At 37.8% G+C, this 23799-nt stretch overlaps 1 protein-coding gene across 1 annotated transcript in view; it reads right to left on the reverse strand.

Annotated features, from left to right (window-relative positions):
* Positions 1-23799, reverse strand: part of acap3b (ArfGAP with coiled-coil, ankyrin repeat and PH domains 3b) — a 116998-nt gene that overhangs the window by 13477 nt on the left and 79722 nt on the right. Inside the window, exons 5-15 of the mRNA XM_067432083.1 lie at positions 22529-22587; positions 22265-22448; positions 19219-19263; positions 19040-19135; positions 17571-17645; positions 16458-16469; positions 4108-4220; positions 3979-4030; positions 1789-1889; positions 1607-1718; positions 31-239 (exon numbers count right to left, since the gene is read on the reverse strand). Coding sequence (XP_067288184.1) covers positions 31-239; positions 1607-1718; positions 1789-1889; positions 3979-4030; positions 4108-4220; positions 16458-16469; positions 17571-17645; positions 19040-19135; positions 19219-19263; positions 22265-22448; positions 22529-22587 — 1058 coding nt within the window. The remainder of the gene's footprint in view (positions 1-30; positions 240-1606; positions 1719-1788; positions 1890-3978; positions 4031-4107; positions 4221-16457; positions 16470-17570; positions 17646-19039; positions 19136-19218; positions 19264-22264; positions 22449-22528; positions 22588-23799) is intronic.

Genomic DNA, 23799 nt, shown 5'->3' on the forward strand with positions numbered 1-23799 from the left:
ATAATTTCCAAAAACGAAGCAAGCTCTCACCTGTGAATGCCAGAGCACTCAATACAGAGCAGAATGCCCAGATTGATGCTGGCCCAGCGTGGGTCGGCCTGGCCACAGTCGCAGCAGATCTCGTTTCCTGGCAGGGACTGGACGCGCTGTAAGATACTCTCTCCTCTAACAACACGTTCCCGCGGCTCGCTGGCAGAGTCTATACTGCTCGTGGAGGGAGACGCTGTCCTGTCTAAACGCTAAAAAAACAGTAGAAAGAGTTATTACTGATAAGTTTCAAACTATGTAAAAAGGCTTTTATAATGGGGTCAATGGCATGGCCCCCATTTTTGTCCAGATCTATGAATTTATGTAAAAAAAAAAAAACGTTTAAACTTTTATTCATACATATAATAAGGAATAAACTTCTTCGTTGATGATAACGTATTATGTTTTTGAATTAATTCATTTATTTAAGGGGGAGTAAGAGCTTCACTGCTTATTAATAATTGCTAAACAGTTGTCCTGTCATGTGTGACCAACATACAGAACATTTCAGGAAATGACATCACAGAGAGGAACAATAAGCCTTTTATAATAATTAGATCTTTTTATGACAAGGCAAGGTTACTTTTAACTCCCCTAAAAGTAATATTGTATGAATAAATAATTTATAGTTCTTATCTGAATATCTTCAAAATATATTTTCAAACTTTTTAGAAAATACTTAAGACGTGTACACTTGCATGCATTTTTATGGGCTTCACTGCTTATTAATATTCGACAAACTTATGTCCTGTCATATGGTACAACCAAATCCTCATAATTGTATGTCAAGGTAAATATACATCTAAACAATTTTTTAGAATTTGATCTTTTTATGACAAGGAACAGTTAGTTCAGATTGGAAAATGTCATGTGGTGTAAATCCCCCCAAAATCTAATAATATCAATCAATTATTAATTTATATATATATATATATATATATATATATATATATATATATATATATATATATATATATATATATATATATAATTATATGTTATATATATATATATAATATATATTATAATATATATAATATATATATTATATGTTTAATTATCGTAATTATGTTGTATGTTTTTGAGATTATATATATATATAATAAAAACAAAAGTATATTTTATGGAAAATAACTAAGACATGTACGCTCATTGGGGGGTATAAGTGCTTCACTGCTTGTTAATGTTTGAAAAAAACGTTTGCCATGTCATGAAATCATACAATCATAAAACAGGAAATTACATTATAGCTGATAATTCGACATTATTATGACAAGGCAAATGAGTTCAGACTTTGAAACATGAATTTGTCATTAAGTCTACACTAAGTCTACACTTTTCTTGAAATGGTATGAAAAAAAAACTAAACTTTGTACATTTTTAAGACCTGTAAATGAGGAATTATAAGATTTTTCTCTTTCTTTAATTCAGACACTTCTATTTATCAATTCTATGAAACCCAATTCCAAACTTTAAAATGACAGCAGTTTTACAGTTCATATTGATGCATAATGCCATGCATAGTGTGACACTGACACATTATATACAGCTTCTCAGAGTAGTCGTTAGTAAGACTGACCTCTATGTAATAGTTTTCAGAAATCTCCCTGTAGGCAGAAGCAATGCTGGCCTGAACTGCCTGAATCCAAGCCTGACGGAGCTTCTCAGATTCAGCCTGCAGCATACAGCTCCTGATGAGGGTTGATTTGTGTATTAGATACTGTACAAACCCACACACACCACATATGACGCAGTACTCACTTTGTAGGTGACACCACTTCAAAACAAAACCTCCTCTCAATGTCCTCACAAGGTTTCACAGAGCAGAGCCGTAGATCCTCCACAACCACAGTCAAAACGTCCTACGACACAGAGTAGATTGCAATGTAAGGTCAATTATTATTTGTAACATTTGAAAGCAGTTGTGAAAGTAACTATCTGAATCCTACACTATATACTTAAGGGGGGTTCAAATTAGAATCTAGAGTTCTTAACTTAACGGGATAGTTTGCCCAAAACATCTATTTATTATGAGTTTCTTTCTTCTGTTGAACACAAAAGATATTTTCAAGGATGTTAGTCACCGTACAGCTGACGGTAGCCATTGACCTCCATAGTGTTTTTCCCTACTATGCCAGTCAGTGGCTACCGTCAACAGTTTCATTACCAACATTCTTCAAAGTATCATCTTTTGTGCTCAACAGAAGAAAGCAACTCATACAGGTTTAGAATAAATCTTCATTTCAGGGTGAACTATTCCTTTAATAGACTTTACACCAAAAAAAGTTCTATAAAAGGATACATTTCTGTGCCAAATACAAAGTTTCAGAACGTTTTCTTGAGTATGGCCCTGTATGATTTCATAAAGGTTGTAATTGCTTGTATGGACACCTCCCCTGGATGAGCACACACACACATCAACCAGAGTGAGAGCAAGAGCAAACCCATCAACGCGATTCGCTCGGTTTTGGAAGCAGCCGGCAGCGCTGTCATTTTGTTTTTAGACCGCAAAATCAACAATGTCACTAAATAAGTGTGTTTCTGGTTGTGAGGGAAAGATAACCTTGCTCAGCTTCCCAAATAAGCCAGCGTTAAGGAAACAGTTTGTGGATGCAGTTTGTTTCTCCGGCACAGCAACAAACTTGTTCTGCGAGTGTGTTTGTTTGTTCCTGGTCATGAGTCATAATCACAGGCGCTGATAAAACTGCATCAAATGTCTGTAGTTTATTGGCAATCGGTATGCAAGTGCATATAATGTCAACAACATGAACGTATAGTGAATTGAAAGTTATCCAGAGGCGGACAGTAGTGGAGTATTTTTACTTTCTACTCAAGTACATATTATACATACACAAGTATATACTTTATCAGTGTTTTTCTTTGGAAAACTTTTACTCTACTACATTCCAAAGCATAATATATAATGTCATACTTTTTACTGCACTACATTTCATAAATATTTTTGTTTTGTTTTTTTACCTTTAACTCTTAATTACATTAAAAATATAGTACATTCTTACTTGTACTCAAGTAAAATTTTAATGACTTTTCCTTGAGTACAGCACTACATTTTAATGTAATTAAGTATTAAATGATGTTCAATATGAAACGCAGTGCAGTAAAAATACTCCACTACTGTCTGCCTCTGAAGTTATCCAGGGATAATGCAATGATGTATTGTGTGTGTGTGTGTGAGTGTGTACTCTTGACTCTTAAGATCCGTCCACTGCAAGCCTCCAGGAGTTCGGTTGATTTCGGAAACAACCGGCACAGGGTTAGCCTGACAAACCAGACCCACATCAAGATGTTTGGTCTGGGAACTCACCATTGGCAGGGCTCAATCCGAGAGGCGGGATAAATGGTTGTCTTTCAAACTGAGTCCTTAGGTTTTCCCAACAGCGGAGCTAGTTGATAGACTGAACTTTTGCCGTATCCGGTCGGCAAAACTCAGAACACATTTTCCTTTTTAAGAATGACTTCAGTGCCGTTCTTTGTCAACTCTGCCGTCATTATGTTAAGCCCGCCCACCGCCTCTATACACAATGTTATTGGCCTAACTAGAGTTTGGTTTTTCCAGCTCGCAAGCCAACGGAGAGTGCTGCAGCTAGGGTGCATCTAGATTTCTAGGCTAGGACAGCATATCTGTCTTTTATACATATGATCAAACTAAAGACTCTTGAAGGATGAAGGACGTGAAGGATGTGAAGGATGCAATGCTACTCTATAGGTACTCAAGATTAACATGAGATTGGCAGAAACTGTGTGTGTTATGATCCCTTTAATCAAATATCAAAAATGTAATTAAAAGTAAATCCATAAAATGAACCCCTACAAGGTTCTAATATTTGAAGCACCTGACAGAACCCTATATAGGGTTCGATAAAGGTTATAGGGTTCGATAAAGGTTATAAGGTTCTATATAGAAGAATGTAGCAAAGTTGAACCACCTACTTTTAGTCTCTTCTGATACACTAGTTGACTGTTCTGTATCGAAAACCATCGCCTGGTACAAGAGGAAAACACAATTAGATTTTCTCCACAAAATGCATGGAAAATCGTACATTTAGAGCCTGCTCTTACCTGTTCCATGTCTTGAAAGCATTGCTCGCCCTCTTGAACAGGTATCCCTCCATCACGACACCATTGGGAGCATCCACATTGAATTCCACTTTGGAGTCATCATAAGCAAAATCCTGTCATGCAAAACAGAGCAGCTCTAAGTGACTCACGCAGGTCAGTAGCACACACAGAAACGGGACCTTGTCAGTCAGTGCCGAGGACCTATTCTGTTAAGTCTTCTGCTAGACAGACAAAAGACAAAACTTAATCCCTATAATTCAAAACATAATCCCCACGACCGCAGCAGCCTTATCTAATTCCTCTCATTTCAATCAATAATGACCGTTAGCCACGTAATGCCTCTTCTGACTTTGAGGTACACCATCTATATACCAACTGTATATAGAGTGATTGAGATGTTAGCAATGTTTTCTAAAATACTCAATGAACGATTCTCCTCCTCCAACATCAAGGGCATGTTTCAAGTTTTGTGCTCTGACCACACACACACACACACACACACACACACACACACCTGGTTCACTATCTTTGTGGGGACTCTCCTTAGACGTAATTGTTTTTATACAGTATAAACTGTACATTCTATCCCCCTACACTGTCCCTGCCCCTAAATCTACACATTACACAAACGCGCCCACACACGCACGCACGCACACACACACACAGCCCCTAAATCTACCCATCACAGCAAACATTCTGCATTTTTACTTTATCAAAAAAACTCATCCTGTATGATTTATAAGCCTTTTGAAAAGTGGGGACCGCTGGCTGGTGATCACAGGTTTTACTATCCTCATGGGGACATTTGGTCCACACAATGTAATATAAACAAGGACACACACACACACACACACACACACACACACACACACACACACACACACACACACACACACACACACACACACACACACACACACACTTTGTTTCACTATTAGTAAGGACATTGCATTGACTTTATTTCCATTGATTTTATATCAGGTTAATGGCCTAATCCAACCCCTAGCCCTAAACCCATGGACCACAGAAACACGTGCAAAACACTAGAATTAAATAACAACGTTTTAGCCAATTTATAAGCGTTTTTAACCAGTAAAATGTCCTCACTAGTTGGTTGTGATATAATATTTCACTATATAAATGAGGACATTTGGCCGTCACAAGTATAGCCAAATCTGTACATACACACACACTTTGTGTTTTCACGTTTTATGGGGACTTTCCATAACTATAATGATTTTTATACTGTACATTCTATCCCCTTACACTAAAAATACTCCTAAACCTAGTCATCACCGACAACCGAAAGCTGTTTTCCTCATGGGGAGCAAAAAAAGACACACAGAAGCAAAAAATACCCAGTGAACCCTATTTCAAAAACATTCATCATCAAAATAATATGAAAGAATAAAAAAAGATGTGAAAAAAAGAATATGAAAACATGTCACCTTATCATATATGGTAAAATAATACATTCTAAAAGACAAAACGACTAAAAAGACACCATTTTATAAGTAAATGTATTCAGTAAAATTAAAATGTACAAGTATATAATTATTTGATTGGCTTAGCAAATACATTCATATTACACACATTAAGCTGACTGTATCATAGTTGATACACACATTTCTAAGGCCTCTATAGCATGGTCAAAACCTGTTTCACACAATCTACATGTTTTCTGTCTTCTAACTGTCTGAGAGTTTATACTTTTTTAGCAAAAGGCCTTTTTAGTATAATTGTAAAACTGTCCCCCTTGCAGGCTTTTGAGGAACGTTTATTATATCTCTCAGGCATCATTATTATGTATTGCATTGCATTATATGTTTGCCCCCTATAGAGACATGTTATTGGCAGTTATAGAGAAACAACTGATATTGATATGCATTTCATGCAAGTAGTCTGTTACAAAGATCTCAGACTGATTTACATTAAAACTTTCTGATTTTCATCTGCATTAACTGCACCGAATTGCACATTGTTGCACAGTTTGTCTCTATTTTTTTGTTGTTGAATATTTTCCCCTTCTTGAGCTCCATATTCTCCTAGTATATGAACCATAAAAACCTGATTATTCAAACAAAGAATAGTTTAATTCTTTTTTTAAAAGGTCCAGTAAACTGTTCCATTTCATAATATCATTATTTCATATCAGGCTTTGTTTACAGGGTTAATATGGTAAGAGTTTTTATAGGTTATATTTCAAATGCAACACACTATAGTAGCCTATATATAGTCCACACTCCGTCTTTATTTACACTAAGACATCCTTGGTCTGAAAAAGGTTGAAGACATATGCACTAAAAAAATAATGTAGGCCTGACAATATTAAAGTAAATACTAAATAAGCACTTACTACATAATACATGAACTATACTGACTACTCAATGAAATAGTCAAATACAGTAATATAGCTCTCTCTCTCTCTCTCTCTCTCTCTCTCTCTCTCTCTCTCTCTCTCTCTCTCTCTCTATATATATATATATATCCATTAAAATAAATATATAAACAACTATGTCTATGAACAAATACAAAATGTACACTTAATATTGATATAAAGCACAAATCATATATTCCAACTCACCAGGGTATACTTCAATCTCCCGAATATCTTCATCTTTAAATAATGTTTATCCAGAAGCATCAGTAATAATGGAGCAACAAGCACTTTCCCCTGAGAGCTCGGTCTTGTTCCTCTAAAGTGAAGTCATCTCGCATCAAAGTCAAAGGCACGCGCTTCATTGATCTCGTGCACACTCCTCACTCAAGCGCGGGCGACACGCGAATGCCACTGGCGAGCCTGCATATCACGCCTCTACCGCTCAATATTCACATGATTAGCATACAGCTGTCGATTTATGTGCCCTGCTCTTCGTTTTGCACTCTGACCTCAGTCAGAGAGCCGTCCGCGAACATAATTTCACTGCCACGTCCAGAAGCACCAGATTTACGAGCGCGAGGAACTCAAGCGCGCTCCCCAATCGCGAGTCTCGTTTTAAAATGCCCCGTCCATCTGTCTGACAGCGCGCACGACCATTGCTGTTTAATCAAGCAAGCGTTATTGCCCCTAAAACCCTCCAGAGAAACCTTTTCTTCCAGCTCTAACACTCTCTAACAAGTGGACCTCATGAGATATTCCACTTGTTAAGGATTGCAATATTTCTATAAAGCAAAAACAGACCACAAATGATAATCAATAAATAGAGTTAATCTAAATTGCAAACAGATTAAGATAAAATGCTATTATTAATTATACCTAGTTACTCCACCTAAACTAGATAAACCTTAATTAGTGCCATACAATCAATTTACATTCATAGCATGACGTCTTCTAGGCAAAATTGTTTTGGCCTTTACATTTTTTCATAACATTAGTAGAGCATTCAATTCAGAAAGAAATGTATTACAAATGTATTGTAAAATGATGTGTAATATATTTGTAATAAATAATACGTTGTGTGTGTGTGTGTGTGTGCACATGTATGAAATAATTACATACACATTTATTAATGTTTTACAAAATATACTAATATTAATAATATTACTAATATTTATAGTTTGTAAAATAAACATGTCCAACAAATTAAATTCAGTTTGGTGTAACCAATATGCAATGTGATTTTGTGTGTGTGTGTGTGTGTGTGTGGGGGGGGGGGGGGGCATGTTTTTGTAAAAAATATCAGGACACAAATGTGTATAATGACATGAGTATGACACAGGTATTACAAGGAGAGGGTGAAAATATAAGGACATTACCCATGTCCCTATTTAAAATAAAATAAAATATATAAATCATGCATCATTTTTCTTTTCTTTTTGAGAAAGTAAAAATGCAGAATGTTTCCTGTGATGGGTTGGTTTAGGGGCAGGGAGAGTGTAGGAAATACGGTCTGTACAAAAACCCTTACACCTGTTGACTGTCCCCACATTTCACAAAAACAAATGTGTGTGTGTGTGTGTGTGTGTGTGTGTGTGTGTGTGTGTGTGTGTGTGTTCCTTGTTTGGCAATACTTGTGAGGACACAAATGTCCTCACTTATATAGTAAAATATGAAAACGACTCACTAGTGAGGACATTTGACTGGTCCTCACAGTTAAAAAGGCTTATAATCGGCCAAAACATGTTTTATTTAAATCTATAGTTTTGCAGATGTTTCTGGGATGGGTAGGTTTAGGGATAGGGATTGGGTTAGGGGACAGAAAGTATCATTAACCTGATATAAAATCAATGGAAGTCTATGTAATGTCCTTGTGTGTGTGTGTGTAAACCATGAAACAGAAAATTTGAAATAGTAAAGTTAAAGTTAAGTTAAAAATAAAATTTTAAAGTTAAAAATAAAATTTTGTTTAAAATAGTATACACTGTTTTTGTATAAATACATGAAACCAGGATTACAAAGATTACATTTCTACTTGGCTCATGTGTTTTCAAGTAGATTTTAAAAAGATTACTCCTCAAACATGGATCATCTTAAACTTGGTTTGAGGTAAAAGTGCCATTTAAGTACAATTATTTGCCAAATCCTTCAATACAAAGACACAAAATTGCTCACGTTTCCCATTTAGCTTGGGAAATAATTGCAAAATAAACAAATGCAATCTGGTTCACAGTCATTCATCATGTTTTGTGTTCTATGCGAGCACCGCATGCTCATACACCACCTAGTGCAGCTGAGTCTGCGAAACACCGTAACTCTGTGAGAGACTGAGAAAGGGAAACCCCAAGGGTGCCACAAGCGGGCTACATGTGAATAAAAGACCAGTGTGAGAGGAGTGAGTTAGTGTGTGTGCATGTGTTAAGAGTGACAGATGCAACACGAAGAGGTAGTAAAACGGTGAGGTGGTGGGACGGCCAAAGATCGTAATTTTGTCAATGGAGGTGCCGAGAAGGAGGAGGAGGAGGGAGAGAGACACTGTTAAGGCATCTCTGTGGATAAATCATTTGATAAATCAACAGGATGCTTCCGCCCATGGCTTCGCTCAGGAATCGCAGCTGGCCGTGATCACTGTCTGCTTTCAGTTTATCATTTATAATAGAACATATTTGGACTTATAGTTATTGGAACTCCAGAAGCATTGGAAGAAAAGCCCACTTATTGTTTATTGTTCAGACACTGAAAAATAAGCAGGTTCGTCAGTTGTTGGGGTCCCCTTGAAACATTTCCATTGCATTGCAGCACGTTTCTGTATTTGGTTGTGTTGTGAGTATTTGTCATGCACATTTGTGAAAGAATTTCACGGTCAACTGTTAATAGTACAACAAAGTGGAAGCAATTGGGAACAGCAGCAACTCAGCCACAAAGTGGAAGGCCATGTAAAATCAGTGCATGCTGAGGCACACAGTACGCAGAAGTCGCCAACTTTCTGCAGAGTCAACAGCTACAGACCTTCAAACTTTATGTGGCCTTCAGATGAGCTCAAGAACAGTGTGAAGAGAGCTTCATGGAATGGGTTTCCATGGCTGAGCAGCTCATCCAAGCCTTACATCACAGCGTGGGATGTAGTGGAGTAAAGCACCCGCCACTGTACTCTAGAGCAGAGGAGACGTGTTCTCTGGAGTGACCAATCACGCTTCTCTGTCTGACAATCCGATGGACAAATCTGGGTTTGGCGGTTGCCAGAAGAATGTTACTTCCCTGACTGCATTGTGATAAGTGTGAAGTTTGGTGGAGGGGTGATTATGGTGTGGGGTTGTTTTTCAAGGGTTGGGCTTGACCCGTTAGTTCCAGTGAAAGAAGCTCTTATTGCTTCAGCATACCAAGATATTTTGGACGATTTCATGCTCCCAATTTTGTGGGAACAGTCTGGGGATGACCCCTTCCTGTTCCAACATGACTGCACACAGCAGGGTCCATAAAAACATGAATGAGTGAGTTTGGTGTGGAGGAACTTCACTGGCCTACTCAGAGTCCTGACCTCGGCATGGCCAAAAATCCCCATAAACACACTCCTTAACCTTGTGGAAAGCCTTCTCAGAAGAGTTGAAGCTGTTATAGCTGCAAAGGGTGGACCAACTCCATATTAAACCCTATGGATTAATAATGAGATGGCATTAAAGTTCTTGTTTAAGTAAAGGCAGGCGTCCCAAAAATTTTGGAAATATAGTGTATATTGGAATAATGAGAATGGCTTGGTGTAGTTGTAAGATGGACTATCTTGTGTTTTGGTATTGTTTTAATTTAGAATTTATGTCTATTTAAGTTATAATGGTTGTTCTTAGTTTGGGGAATTTCTGTTTCTTCGATCATAAAAAAATCATATAAAAATTCTAAAACTTTAACATAAATTAACATTGGAAAAAAAATCTCAATGGCACTAAAATAACTGATTTCTCACGTTTGTGACTGAACTCGGTAGAGATGTTAATCACCTCACGGGGTCAACCGCTCACCGGACGTCATGCTGTTTCGTGTAAGTGTGCAGAACATACGGGACAGGACGTACTGAACGCCATGCTGCACGCTTTAAGCTTATTACTGACTTTACAGCTGTTCTCTTTCTCCCAAATTAGTTTATCACTCTCTTTCATCCGCAGGTCAAATGTTCTCTATTCTTTTCTTTAGCGGTTTGGCAAGCAACTTTTCTTTGTAATTCAAATTCCTTTTTTTGTTACACAGTTATTTTTGTCCCTGCACTCTGGCTGTCTCAAACATCTGCTTTTCCTTTTATCTCATAACTTTGAAGACTATTATTACACATGCACTAATTTATATAGAACTGTAATATACAACTGTGTGTGTGTGTGTGTGTGTGTGTGTGTGTGTGTATACACACACTCACCTAAAGGATTATTAGGAACACCATACTAATACTGTGTTTGACTCCCTTTCGCCTTCAGAACTGCCTTAATTCTACGTGGCATTGATTCAACAAGGTGCTGAAAGCATTCTTTAGAAATGTTGGCCCATATTGATAGGATAGCATCTTACAGTTGATGGAGATTTGTGGGATACACATCCAGGGCACGAAGCTCCCGTTCCACCACATCCCAAAGATGCTCTATTGGGTTGAGATCTGGTGAACTGTGGGGGCCATTTTAGGACAGTGAACTCATTGTCATGTTCAAGAAACCAATTTGAAATGATTTGAGCTTTGTGACATGGTGCATTATCCTGCTGGAAGTAGCTATCAGAGGATGGGTACATGGTGGTCATAAAGGGATGGACATGGTCAGAAACAATGCTCAGGTAGGCCGTGGCATTTAAACAATGCCCAATTGGCACTATGGGGCCCAAAGTGTGCCAAGAAAACATCCAGGCAACATTTTTCCAGTCTTCAACCGTCCAATTTTGGTGAGCTTGTGCAAATTGTAGCCTCTTTTTCCTATTTGTAGTGGAGATGAGTGGTACCCGGTGGGGTCTTCTGCTGTTGTAGCCCATCCACCTCAAGGTTGTGCGTGTTGTGGCTTCACAAATGCTTTGCTACATACCTCGGTTGTAACGAGTGGTTATTTCAGTCAAAGTTGCTCTTCTATCATTGAATATCATTCTATCTCTTGAATTAGTCGGCCCATTCTCCTCTGACCTCTAGCATCAACAAGGCATTTTCACCCTCAAGACTGCTGCATACTGGATGTTTTTCCCTTTTCACACCATTCTTTGTAAACCCTAGAAATGGTTGTGCGTGAAAATCCCAGTAACTGAGCAGATTGTGAAATACTCAGACCGGCCCGTCTGGCACCAACAACCATGCCACGCTCAAAATGACTTAAATCACCTTTCTTTCCCATTCTGACATTCAGTTTGGAGTTCAGGAGATTGTCTTGACCAGGACCACACCCCTAAACGCATTAAAGCAACTGCCATGTGATTGGTTGATTAGATAATTGCATTAATGAGAAATTGAACAGGTGTCCTAATAATCCTTTAGGTGAGTGTATATATATATATATATATATATATATATATATATATATATATATATATATATACACACACACACACAAACACGCTTATGAAAAAAATAAGGACTTTTATTATGCTTATAACATATATATAAATCTATATCAATCTAGTCTTGTTCTTCCACAAAGAAGACCAAATGAGTCTATATTACTAGCAAAAGCAGTAAAATCAAACAGCTCTGCTGAGACTCCTAACAGATTTTGTCATGTAAATGTTTACCTCACGTTGTCCTCTAAAAGCTTGTTGTTGTTGTTGTTACAGAAACAGAAGTTTCAATTCATCTGCAAGTCATGTTCTAACTAACAGTCTTGCCCTACGGACAATCACACTCACACGTGTGTGTACAGCGCTTTTGAATCAAGCTCCGCCTGTTCGGGACAGTTGGTGGCACTAATTTGTCCATGTTTTTGGCGCGCCACCTCTTGCCCTCCCTAAGCATCGGGTCTCTGCCATCTGCTATGTTTAGTGGGGCTGGCCAGGGCAGAAGTGGGCAAAGTGCCCACGGAGACATTTTCAGACCTCGAGTGACTCAAGAGTCTCAACACACACATTCCTAATGCAATGTTAGCAACGCATTATTCTAATATGAATACTTTTAAATACCAATAGAAAATTATGTCAAACTAAAGAGTTTTCTTTTTTTTGTAAAAAAAACCTCATAATGCATTCTGACCCAGAAGGCATACATACATCTTTTTAATATGGGAACCAAACACTGGAAAAGTGTCAATAATCTAAATAAAGATACAAATTTAGAGTGTGAGTGCATTTGCTATTTAAACAACGTGGAGCTGGAAAACGCGAAATTAGCAAAAAAACACTTGTGTCGTTTGACAGAGCCCCATGTCTTCAATCCACAAACCAACTCTTTTAAATTTGTATATGTATGTTAAAAAACTTCTTCCTATTCTAGTTTCAGACTTACTTTTTTCATCATTATCTTTTGCTTATAATAAAATATGAATTTACTGAGATTTTAAGTGGCATAAACATGACTTTGAATCGTAGAGCATTGGTTCCACATAGAAAAGAAGAGGAAATCCATAGAAAAATACATTTTTGGCTTTCATTCGTTTCATAAGCTCCTTAGAGCTCTGCTGAGATGAATTTCCCCAGTGTCCCAGTGACACAAAAGCTCACGGTGAGGAGGAAGGTTCGGCCTCACGTGGCTCAGACAGCCTCAAAACACATGGAAACCAATTTCTGGTGCCTGATTTTTGTCAAAGACAAGACTTATTATTATATAAGTAAAATGTAATCCACAATGCTGCTGAAGAAACACATAAAACACACATCAAATAGACACCAGCTGCCCTGAAAATGTCTCTTCCAGAGAAAACTTCTTGTTTGATTGTCACTGCAACAACTGAAAAAACCTGTGGGACAAACATTGTAATGTCTATGTAATTTTGTGATCTCACCATCTCCTCCTCCTGCTCTCACACACACCGATTACACCAAACGGGACATGTGACTGCCATAAAGCAATTCTTTATAGATCATGAATCAATCCATCCCTAAGGCCGACTGAACTACCTCATAAAAGCACATTTGTTGAGAGACAACAGAAACCGAGAAGGAAAGCATCATGTGTTCCCGTTGAATCCGGTACAGCCTGACACTCGCAAGGTCATGGGATTTGATATCTGGGAAAATGTATACTCTAAATGCACTGTAATAAAATAAATAAAATGCAAAAATGCCGATGTACCATGTTACTTCAACACACAACTAATTTCCTAAATAAGCATATAAATGTTATGGCTTGTATCTACATTAGCAGCTTAGCGACAACAGATACATGACAGATATAAAAATTATACAGTATTTTTGTCTAAAATATCAATCATTTTAAATGCTACAAGTGAATTTATATGTCACAGCATGATTATAAGAATGAAGAATATTCATTTTAAAATTTGATTAAGTGGCCGCTTACACAACACCATTTTCAACTTAAAACGTGAAACTTTTTATGCATTTTAGCCATTCATTCACACGACAACAGCGTTTTGGGGCCTCAAAGTGTGAGTTTTTGAAAACTACAAAAACACGAATTTGTGAAAACGGCGACGTCACGTGTATGCGTATACAGTTTTCAGTCAATAGACAGAGTTTCTTTACAAAGTCACATTGCCAACTACTGGCCTGGTAGCAGAAATCGTTTTCGTGGATCCGTGTGAGCGGGATCGGTTTGACATTTTGTCATCGGTACGTGGGAGAATGCGAAGGAAAAACGTTTCCATTTTCAGTACACCGTTGTCGCGTAAACGTACCCTAAGATCACATTTAAAATATTTCTGTTTATTAGGCATAACAAAATATTTAGTATTGAAAAAGAAATATTGATTTTTAACTGTTAACAAATTATTAGTGATAACTTCTTTAGCATCAAGAGAGAACCAATACAATTTATATTAAACTTGATTCTACTTTTCTTAAAATAAAAAACACAATATTCTAACTTTAAATTAATGAAAATATAACAGTCAAATTTTAAATGAGTAATTTTAAAAACTACAAGTGCATTTAGGCGTCACAAAATTATAATATAGAGTATGGAAAAAAAGATTATACATTTTTGAAATTGTACTAAGAACAATGTTATTAAACTTCTGGTGTTTTTTTTAAGATTACAATTTACAAACTTTGTCATGTGGACATACTTTTATATATACTTATATATACTTTTGTATATATTAAAAGTATATATGTATATATACTTTTGATAAAATAATCCAAAATACAGTTTCATGGACGTTGCCATAAGCAGCAACCTCCCCCAGTTTCTCTTGAAGCGACTTAAACTGCAGTTCCTCGACTGGCCACTAGAGGCAGGCTCCAGAAGGGTCAGAATCTCATTGAGCCCCATGTTAAAATGCCGAACTTTACAGCAGAAAAAAACATGTTTACAGTCTGGTACAAATTGTGGTTTTGGTCTATATATCTAATTGTGCCCTTCATGACAACTGTGAGGGGGGTGAATTTTTAATAACTAATTTGTTTACATTATATAAAGCCTTAAAGGGGGGGTGAAATGCTGTTTCATGCATACTGAGCTTTTTACACCTTTAAAGACTTGGATTCCCATCCTAAACACAGACAAAGTTTCAAAAACTAATGTTGGACGTTTGATGGAGTATTTCTGTGTTAAAAATACTCCTTCCGCTTTCTCACAAGTTTCGGAGAGTTTTTTTCGAGTATGGGTCTACTTGACGTTAAATAGATCGGAAGGTCCTTGTATGGGCTGTACGGGCTCTTCTCCCGGTAGGGTGCGCGCGCACGTCACTAGAGCGAGAGAGGAAATGCACGGTATAAACAGTCTCTCAGGTGCAGATCCACTCGTCCGTGCAACACTTATGACGCGCCGCGCTCCACTTTATTCCTATGGGTGACGTCGAGCGACTTCAACGCTTCAGCACAGCATTCCGGGAAGGCAGCGTCGCGTCGCAAAGTGGATTTCCACGGTCACTGCTGTCACAGGACTTCACCAAATCATACCAAAGAAGTGTGTTTTTGACAGAGCGGTCCCAGCGATAAAGGTTCGGTCCTGCTTTGGAAGCAGCCGGTGAGTAAATCAACTTCAAATGTCTCTGCTATTGGCTAACGTTACCGTCGGATGAGTAAACATCAGTAAACGATACGATCGCGTGCTTCGTCATTCAAATGCGCTAACGGTTACTCCATTGTTGTTCTGTATAACACTAGTCTGACTCTGACGTGCAAAACCGTTTTGCTTGCTACCTCTAAGGTCTAGTCACATACAATAGTCCATAAACCGAATCATGTCCTCATAAACTGCGCGTAAAGACAAACAGAGGCCACTAAATACAGTACATACCACAGAGACGGACGTCCTGATGTTGCCGTTTCTCCTGTTCAATTTATTTCAGCCTCAGATTTGATTGTGGATCATTATCTGTATTAGCTGAGATAGATGGGCTTCTCCACGCTTGAGGACGTCACCGCTTTGTGTGCGCTCGTCATTCTTTAGCTCCGCCCACACGATACGCCTCCAGGCACTCGGTTTTTTCCGGAAAGACTCGGTACAGCCCATATTTCTTTTATAAATATGATAAAACTAAAGACTTTTCGGAGATATGAAGGATGCAATACTACTCTATAGGTACTCAAGATTGACATGAGATTGACTGAAACTGAGTGTTTCACCCCCCCTTTAAAGTTCTGCATAATTAAGGGCGTGGTTACTTTGAGTTACAGGTGGATATCCGTTTGTCTGCTGTCTGTTAGACATCACGTCACCTCAGCTCCACCCACGTCCCACCAGAATAATTTAACTCATCTCTGCTTTACGCTGTTCAGAATCCTATGGGGACGTCACGGACAGTACCTCCCTATTTTTTTACAGTCTATGATTGCCACCATTAATTCATCTGTCTATGCTTAGGATGAGAATCCATCCTGTGAAGTAAGAAAAATTACTCACCTGCATCAAAGTCTGGATGTGGGCGGCACAACGAGATCAGGGGGAAAAGTGAGGAAAAAGAGAAAGAAAATTAGTCTCTTATTGTTCAGATTTGATCCTTTTTTCAATGCACTGCATTCATGCCTTCATAAACAACTGTGCCTCAGTTCTACAGACCACATCCATTATCTAGATAATGGACATTAGATCATTAACAGAGCCAAACTGCCACGTCCAGATCCCAGTGATCAATGCAAACAGTCCCCGCGCTGTCATTATTGTGAGGTGTTTAGATCTATTTTAGAATTGTTTTCTGCCTTCACAAACCCAAATCAGATTCAATTCAATATTTGCTTTTGTCTAGAAATGTGCTCATCTGTTAGCAATACTACTGGAATCTGTACAAAGACAAGCTGAGACAAAGATTGAGGGTCACATGGAAAAGTCAGAGTGTTTCTGGCTCGGATCCGTTGGCAGCGATGCCCTGCTGGCTAGCAATGTGCTAGCAGATGGACGTTAGCGAGCGGGTGCGTGTGTCTTTAGGGCCAAATTCCCAGAGAGATCTGGACAGGGCAGGACATCATCCTTTATTGATATGGTGATGAAGCACTTTGAACAAAGGCACTACAAACAAACAGAGGCCAGCATATGTAGCTGAAGCACAAACACATGAAGGCAGAGTTTTTCTTCTAGAATAATCACCAGCGGCCAAGTTCCTCAGACACGCTGACGTTTATGCGAACTGTCAGATAAGCGCGATCATGACGGCAAAGGGGTTGAGTGATAGGATAATATTATGACAGGAAGTGTGTCACTGCTTCAGAGAAAATAACTCCACCTGACACCTGATTCTCAGCAGAAAACCACTTTCTAACATTTTTTTATAATTCAGAAGTCACCTAGATCTGTCTAGTCAAGTTGAATTAAGGATCTGAGGTAGGAAGATTGTTTAGGATGTGCTTTTCATATATTATTATAGGAAATGGTTGTTTTGTTGTTGGAACTAATGTCTTATCACCCATTAGATGGTCAAAAGAAGAGGAGATTTAGACATAAAGAATAATTAATAGAGAGAGTGAGAAGAAAGATATGGAAAATGAGGAAGGATACAGGAAAGAAAGCAGATGTTCTCACTCTTTGCTGTATGGTGGCGTGCTTGTGCTCCATCTCTCTCTTCTCCATAGCTGAATCTATGACCAGCTGATCCAACTGAAATACAAACACAAAGGATATCGCATTATAACGTTTATTTTTATCATGATATGTAAATATTCATTTATAAAAACATTCTTTTAATGCCGGCGACACATTTTTTTCAGAATTAAGGCAGCATCTTATTTTTCCCTTTGCTACAGTATATGATCACTCATAATATATCTAAGTGCTATTAAACAATTCAAGCACGATTTGAAAAAACTGAGTACTGACAGTTATAACTCATGCACACAGAAAGCCGCTTCAGACAGTGCGCCGCCCGCGTTTAGTTCTCCCTTTCGATTGAATGGACAAAAACACACAAAAATATTTCAAAATGCCCACTTTGTCAAGTATCCTCGTAAGCACATCTTAAATGACAGTTCCTGGGTCATGTGCCTCAGGTCTTAAAGTGATAGCAGCCTAATAAACCGGCTGCTGTGATGTCTGTCATTTATGCAAATCTAAGAACAAAAAAAAGACAAAATCACTCACTGCTCCTGACTGAATAATTTAGGACTAAGGATTAATCTATATTTAAATAATAATTAATGCTGTGAAGGATTTTATAACTTTATTACATTTCTTTATATGTTCTTTGAATATTTAAGATATGCTATATTTATGGTGTTTCTACATTAATTCGGAGATTAAGAATAAGTTACTTCTGAGTGACACAACATAAACATATATTAAAAACCTTAATTGAATGTGATTAATATATATATATATTATATATTCCCATTATTATAGTTTTATAATGTATATGCTTATCACAATTAAATTATGAAAATGTTTATAGGCTTTCCAGTATTTTATGACACTTATACAGTTTTTAAGCTTCCAATAACTAAAAAGCAGAACTTAATGTTTTTTTTGTTATTGCTTTTTGACACAATAAGCAGTGGATGATTTCTTTAAATAAAATTATTATTTTATAATTATTATTTACATTTATTACTGTGATTATTATAATACAATTTTTCATTATAAGTGACATTTATATTATTATCATTGCGGTTGTTGTTGTTATTACTATTATTAATGCTTACAAATGGTTAAAAAAGTCAGATAAAACCATTAAAATAAAAATGTTTTGCTTCAGAATAACATGCACTGATGAATCCTGCACAACAAGACTTTATTTATGAAGTAAACAGGGTGAATTTTAATTTCAGCTTCTCTTTAAGCCCGTCTCAGACAGATGCATTGACCCAGTCACCCTCAAGGATAGACATTATCCCTCATTTCCACTCATTAGGCCTGTGATCATTTGGAGCCTGGGGCTCATCAGCACATGTCCAGCATTAGGCGCAGGTGTCGGGGGACAGCAGGTGAACAGAGGCCCTAATGAGCGGGAGTTAATGAGATGTTGATGCAGGAGGAGCAGATGTGCAGATCTAGCTCACCTCAGCTGCCAGCTTCTTCATGTAGGGGTCGATCTCGTCCAGGAGGTTGAAGCCCTGCTGGAAGAGACTGTACTGAGCCTGCATGAACGACAGCATCTGTGGAGGAGAGAGAAAACGCTGAATACACAAACTATAGAGTACGAGAATGCTGGTTTCATACGGTGTTTTGACCCACTCACCGAATCCAAAATCTCAAATTTCTTTTTGGCCTGAAGAACATTGATCTGAGAAAGATATCAAGACAAGCACATATTAGCAGGTGCAAATCCAATACATCTTGGGATTCAAACCTACAACTTTTGGTTACCAGTCCACAAAGCCATTTTGGTTCAAACTAGACATTTTTGCCAAGGCATAATTATGGTCCCGTTAAGGCAAAACGACCCTAGACCTTTGGGGCCCCTAGCACTGGCACACAATCCATTCTTGGCACTTGTAATCCATAACCCCATTTTTAGCCTTGTTCACTAATTGTATGTGATTACACATGATCCTGCTCCACACAGTGGCCATTAGGGTCACTACAGCCTATTTGTGTCTTGTAGTAGACTTATTAAACATATTTAACATCCTTACAAAACAGAAACATCTTAGATATAATAAAAAAAATTATTGTGACACAATATGGTGGCTGACCATTTCTCTACAGCAGTGTTTCCCAGCCCTGTTCCTGGACGTAGATCCAAGGGGTTAGTTAGTTTAGGTTAGTAGTTAGGTTAGGTTAGTAATTAGTTTACGCGACAAACTTTTTATGAGTTTTGGCCAGCAATGTCATTTTGGGAGCGTGAAATCGCAAACAGGATTTTTGAAAACAGGATTCAGAGTGAAAGTTGTGAAAAAAAAGTTTGCCATTATCGTTTTCCGTGTAAACTATAAAAACACAAATGTTTGTGAAAACGGCGACGTCATGGACATGCGTATTACGTGATCGGTCTGTAGGCGCGTAGTGTTTCTTTACAAAGTGACAACTACTGGCCTGGTAGCAGAATACAGATATTTCTTGTCGTTTTACCCCAACACTACACACTTTCGACTTCCTGATCAAACACACGATTCAACTCATCAGTTCATTAGTAGAAACTTCAAGGCCTTGTCCACCCACACAAACACATTTTTCTCTCCGTTCAGTCCATGCTGAGACATCGTTTTTTCTTTTACAAAAAATCTAAAGTGAAAAAAATGTTTTGTGAAATGTGAACACGAGGTATTTGAAAACTAAGGGTGTGTCTCATCAGCGCTCTAGTTCAGGACACTGATCAGGGAGTCGGCCATTTTAAGGGCTGTCTCAATCGCAGAATCCTTCCAGTACGCAGAAACCTTCGCTCCCTAAAAAGTCCCACAATGCACCGCAAAACCCAGAGTGCATCGATGCTCACTATGTTCCCTTAACGCTAGTTCTGAAGTGCAAAACCTAAATCACGTGAGCCAACTAACATTTACATTTTAAGGCTGAAATGTTTCACATATTTGTAACAAGCTAAATATTTATCATAATGTTCTTCTTTAAATAACATTACAAGTAATGTCAGAAAGACGTCAGCTCTGTTGTTGTTCATAAATACCAGTGATGATGTTGTAATAGAGTCGTCCGTGTCACAATGTGTAGAGCCAGCGTCCTTACCAGTGCCTGAATTCATGTACACGATATACTGATATCGTGGTTCACGAGCTCGGGAGCTAGGGAACACTGAGACGTGATAACTCGTCTGTATTATCTCAGTGAGCTTTTATGAGGATTTATGCATGAGCAGTAAGGTGAATTTAGCCTTTTCCGATGTTTCAGTGTGGATGAGAAACTTTTGGAAAACGCTAGTGTGGACGAAAGTGCCGTTTTCAAATGTACTCGGATTAATGTAGACGTAGCCCAAGACCAGAAATATATGTGTCTGACAAGGGAGACATCCAAAATGTGCACTGTTTGACTCCATCCGAAACCTACAAAATGCTGCCTTCGGAGGACGCATTTCAAGATAGGACGGAATCAAGACGTCCAAATCTAATGTTTACTTCACTTCCTGTCTCTTGAGAGATCTTCATTTTATCGAGTTTTGAAGGCAGCATACATGTATCCTTCGCTGCCTTTGATATCCCACAATTCTGTGCGTTCCATTCTGTGACCGTTGAGCTGGGAAAAAAAGATGGCGTCCGAAAGTTGCATTTGCGGTTCAGTTTGTGTGTAAATGTAAAAATTTTTTAAACTAAACAAACAAATATTTCGGTTTTTTTTTACCAACATTTTCCATTTCCAAGTGGAAAATGTTGGTAAAAAAAACCCGAAATATTTGTTTAGTTCTCACCAAAGACCTCTCTATTTTGCTGTAGATCATTAAACTGTTACACTGCCTCAGAAGTTTGTCTGAAATTGGTTTCGAGAGGTGCCTTCATGCACAAACGCTGCCTTACAAGTCATTGTCTGATAACGCAGCGAGGCAACGAGTCAGCTGCCTTAGTTTTCGGATGCAGTCTTGGTGTGTCTCTTGTAACAGGGTTGGGAAACATTGCTCTATAGTAAATGAAAAACACTCTTACTCGAATCTGCTCTTTTTTGTTTTTTTGCAAAACAGCCTTGGGTTACTTAACCAAAATAGTACCGCCATTTCTGAGTAGAATGTGAAATGTGAAGCAAGAGAACCCAGGATTCCTTTCCCCCGGGGTTTAGCAAGACCCGGCAATCTTAGTCAACCAACAGAGTTCACTAAAAACAGAACATGGATGGTAAATAAAATGAGGGAAACCATAAAATCACAGCCTTCACAGGACAAGGCTTTGAGAGTACAAAGGAGGTCACGTTACGTCATGAAATGAGAGCTAATGACGGCCGAATAAAGACAGAGCTTGTGCAGAAGAAGCGGTCAGGTCCAATCTGTCAGACCGCTGCCCCGAGGACTGGAGGCTGGGCGGCCATTTCAAAGTCAAAATAGGATCCAAGACTGTCCAGAAACTGGCATAGCTTTTATGGAGAAGGAAAATTTAACGTTTGTGGCCTAAAAGCAGTGCTTTTTTGAAAAAATATATTTTTTAGGTCCTTACAATGAAAGTCAATGGGGTCCAAACAACATTGGACCTCATTGACTTTCATTACATGAACAAAAACAGTTAAAGGACATGAGGGTATAAATGATGACAGATTTCCTTTCATTTTTAAGTGAACCATCTCTTTAACATCTTTTCATTTTAGATTTACAGTTTTATAATTTGAATCCAGTTTTATTCATTTTGAAATACCTGAAGCACATAGTCCAGGGCGAGGTGTCGGAAGCACTTCCGGGTCGTGATGAGGGCGCTGGTGGCCTCCTCCACCTCATGAGGTTTGTTGCGCGGCGCCTGTGCGTTCTTCACCTGGGCGATTTCCATATCCTCCCGCACCTTATCAAACTGCTTCTTTGTCTCTTTAAACTTTCGAACATCCCTGCGTGGACACACATTACAGGGTAAGACATCAGAAACGAAAACAAGACACAAGGGCAGGAGAAAGAAGAAAGAACTCACTCCTTCACAAAATTGTGCAACTGTTGCTTTACGGATCGCTGGGCCTGATCGAAGAGAATCTGTGAAAGAATCAAAGGAAAATAAATGTATCGGCATCAAACACAAAAATATACAGTGGGTAGAATGGTACTTTGCATAAAATAGGAGTCAACAGAAAAGGGTGGGGCTTAGTATCCCAGATGTTCTCTAATTGGTTATGTACAATGTAGTGGTGTGTCATTTGAGAACAAATAAGCATATTTGAACAAATCATTCCTCTTCCTTTCGACTCCTTTCACTAAAGCTTCTCTCCCGTTACTAAAGGAGAATTGAAATTTCACTTGTGAACAAACTGAGTCGAATAAGCATTTGTGAATAAATGTGCTTATGCATGTGATTCAGTCATGCATACATTTGAGTCTTGTGAATTCAAGTCACTGGGATGAATCGAAATCACCGCCACAAGTACTGATAGGCTATATATAAACATTACCATTTGGGAACAGGTCAAGGCAAAATTATACAATACAGATTGTTTCAAAGCAACTTTAGAGTAATAAAAGTGGTGAAATTATGCTGTTCGGCTGTTGTTCAGCTGAGGTCAGTTCAGTGTTGATTCAGTTCCATTGTGAAAATGATTGAGTTAATTTGAAATATAAAGCAGTTCTGCCAAAAAACAAACAAACAAACAAACAAACAAACAAAAAACACATTATCGCCCAGCTTAGTTCAGTTCTCATACACTGTAAAAAAATTGTTAGTTTAACTTAAAAAAAGGTAAGTTACCTGATTGCCTTAAAATTTTGAGTTCATTGAAATTAAATTTCAACTAATTAATACAACAAAGGATATTGGTTTAATACAAAAAACTCAAAATATTATGTTATCTGAACCACATTAAATATCTAAGTTGATTTGAAAAAAAAGATAAAAAAGTTGTGATACATCATGAACATTATTTTTTGCAGTGTAATTAATATTTTGTTGAAATCAATACTTTTGACACAATGACACAAGTTGATGATGCTGTTCTTTTGATTTTTTTTTCTTAAATCAAAGAATCATGACACCAAACAAATTAAGCAGCACAGCGGTTTTCAACATTGATAATAAAAATAATAATAATAACACTAATAAATGTTTTTTAAGCAGCGAATTAGCATATTAGAATGATTTGTGAAGGATCATGTGACTGAAGACTGGTATAATGATGCTGAATCCCCAAATGAAGCTTAATCTCAGCTTATAATTTTTTTTATTTTTAATCAACTAATTAAATGTGACGTCAACAA

This window comes from Pseudorasbora parva, chromosome 22, assembly GCF_024679245.1.
Source record: "Pseudorasbora parva isolate DD20220531a chromosome 22, ASM2467924v1, whole genome shotgun sequence".
NCBI lineage: Eukaryota > Metazoa > Chordata > Actinopteri > Cypriniformes > Gobionidae > Pseudorasbora > Pseudorasbora parva.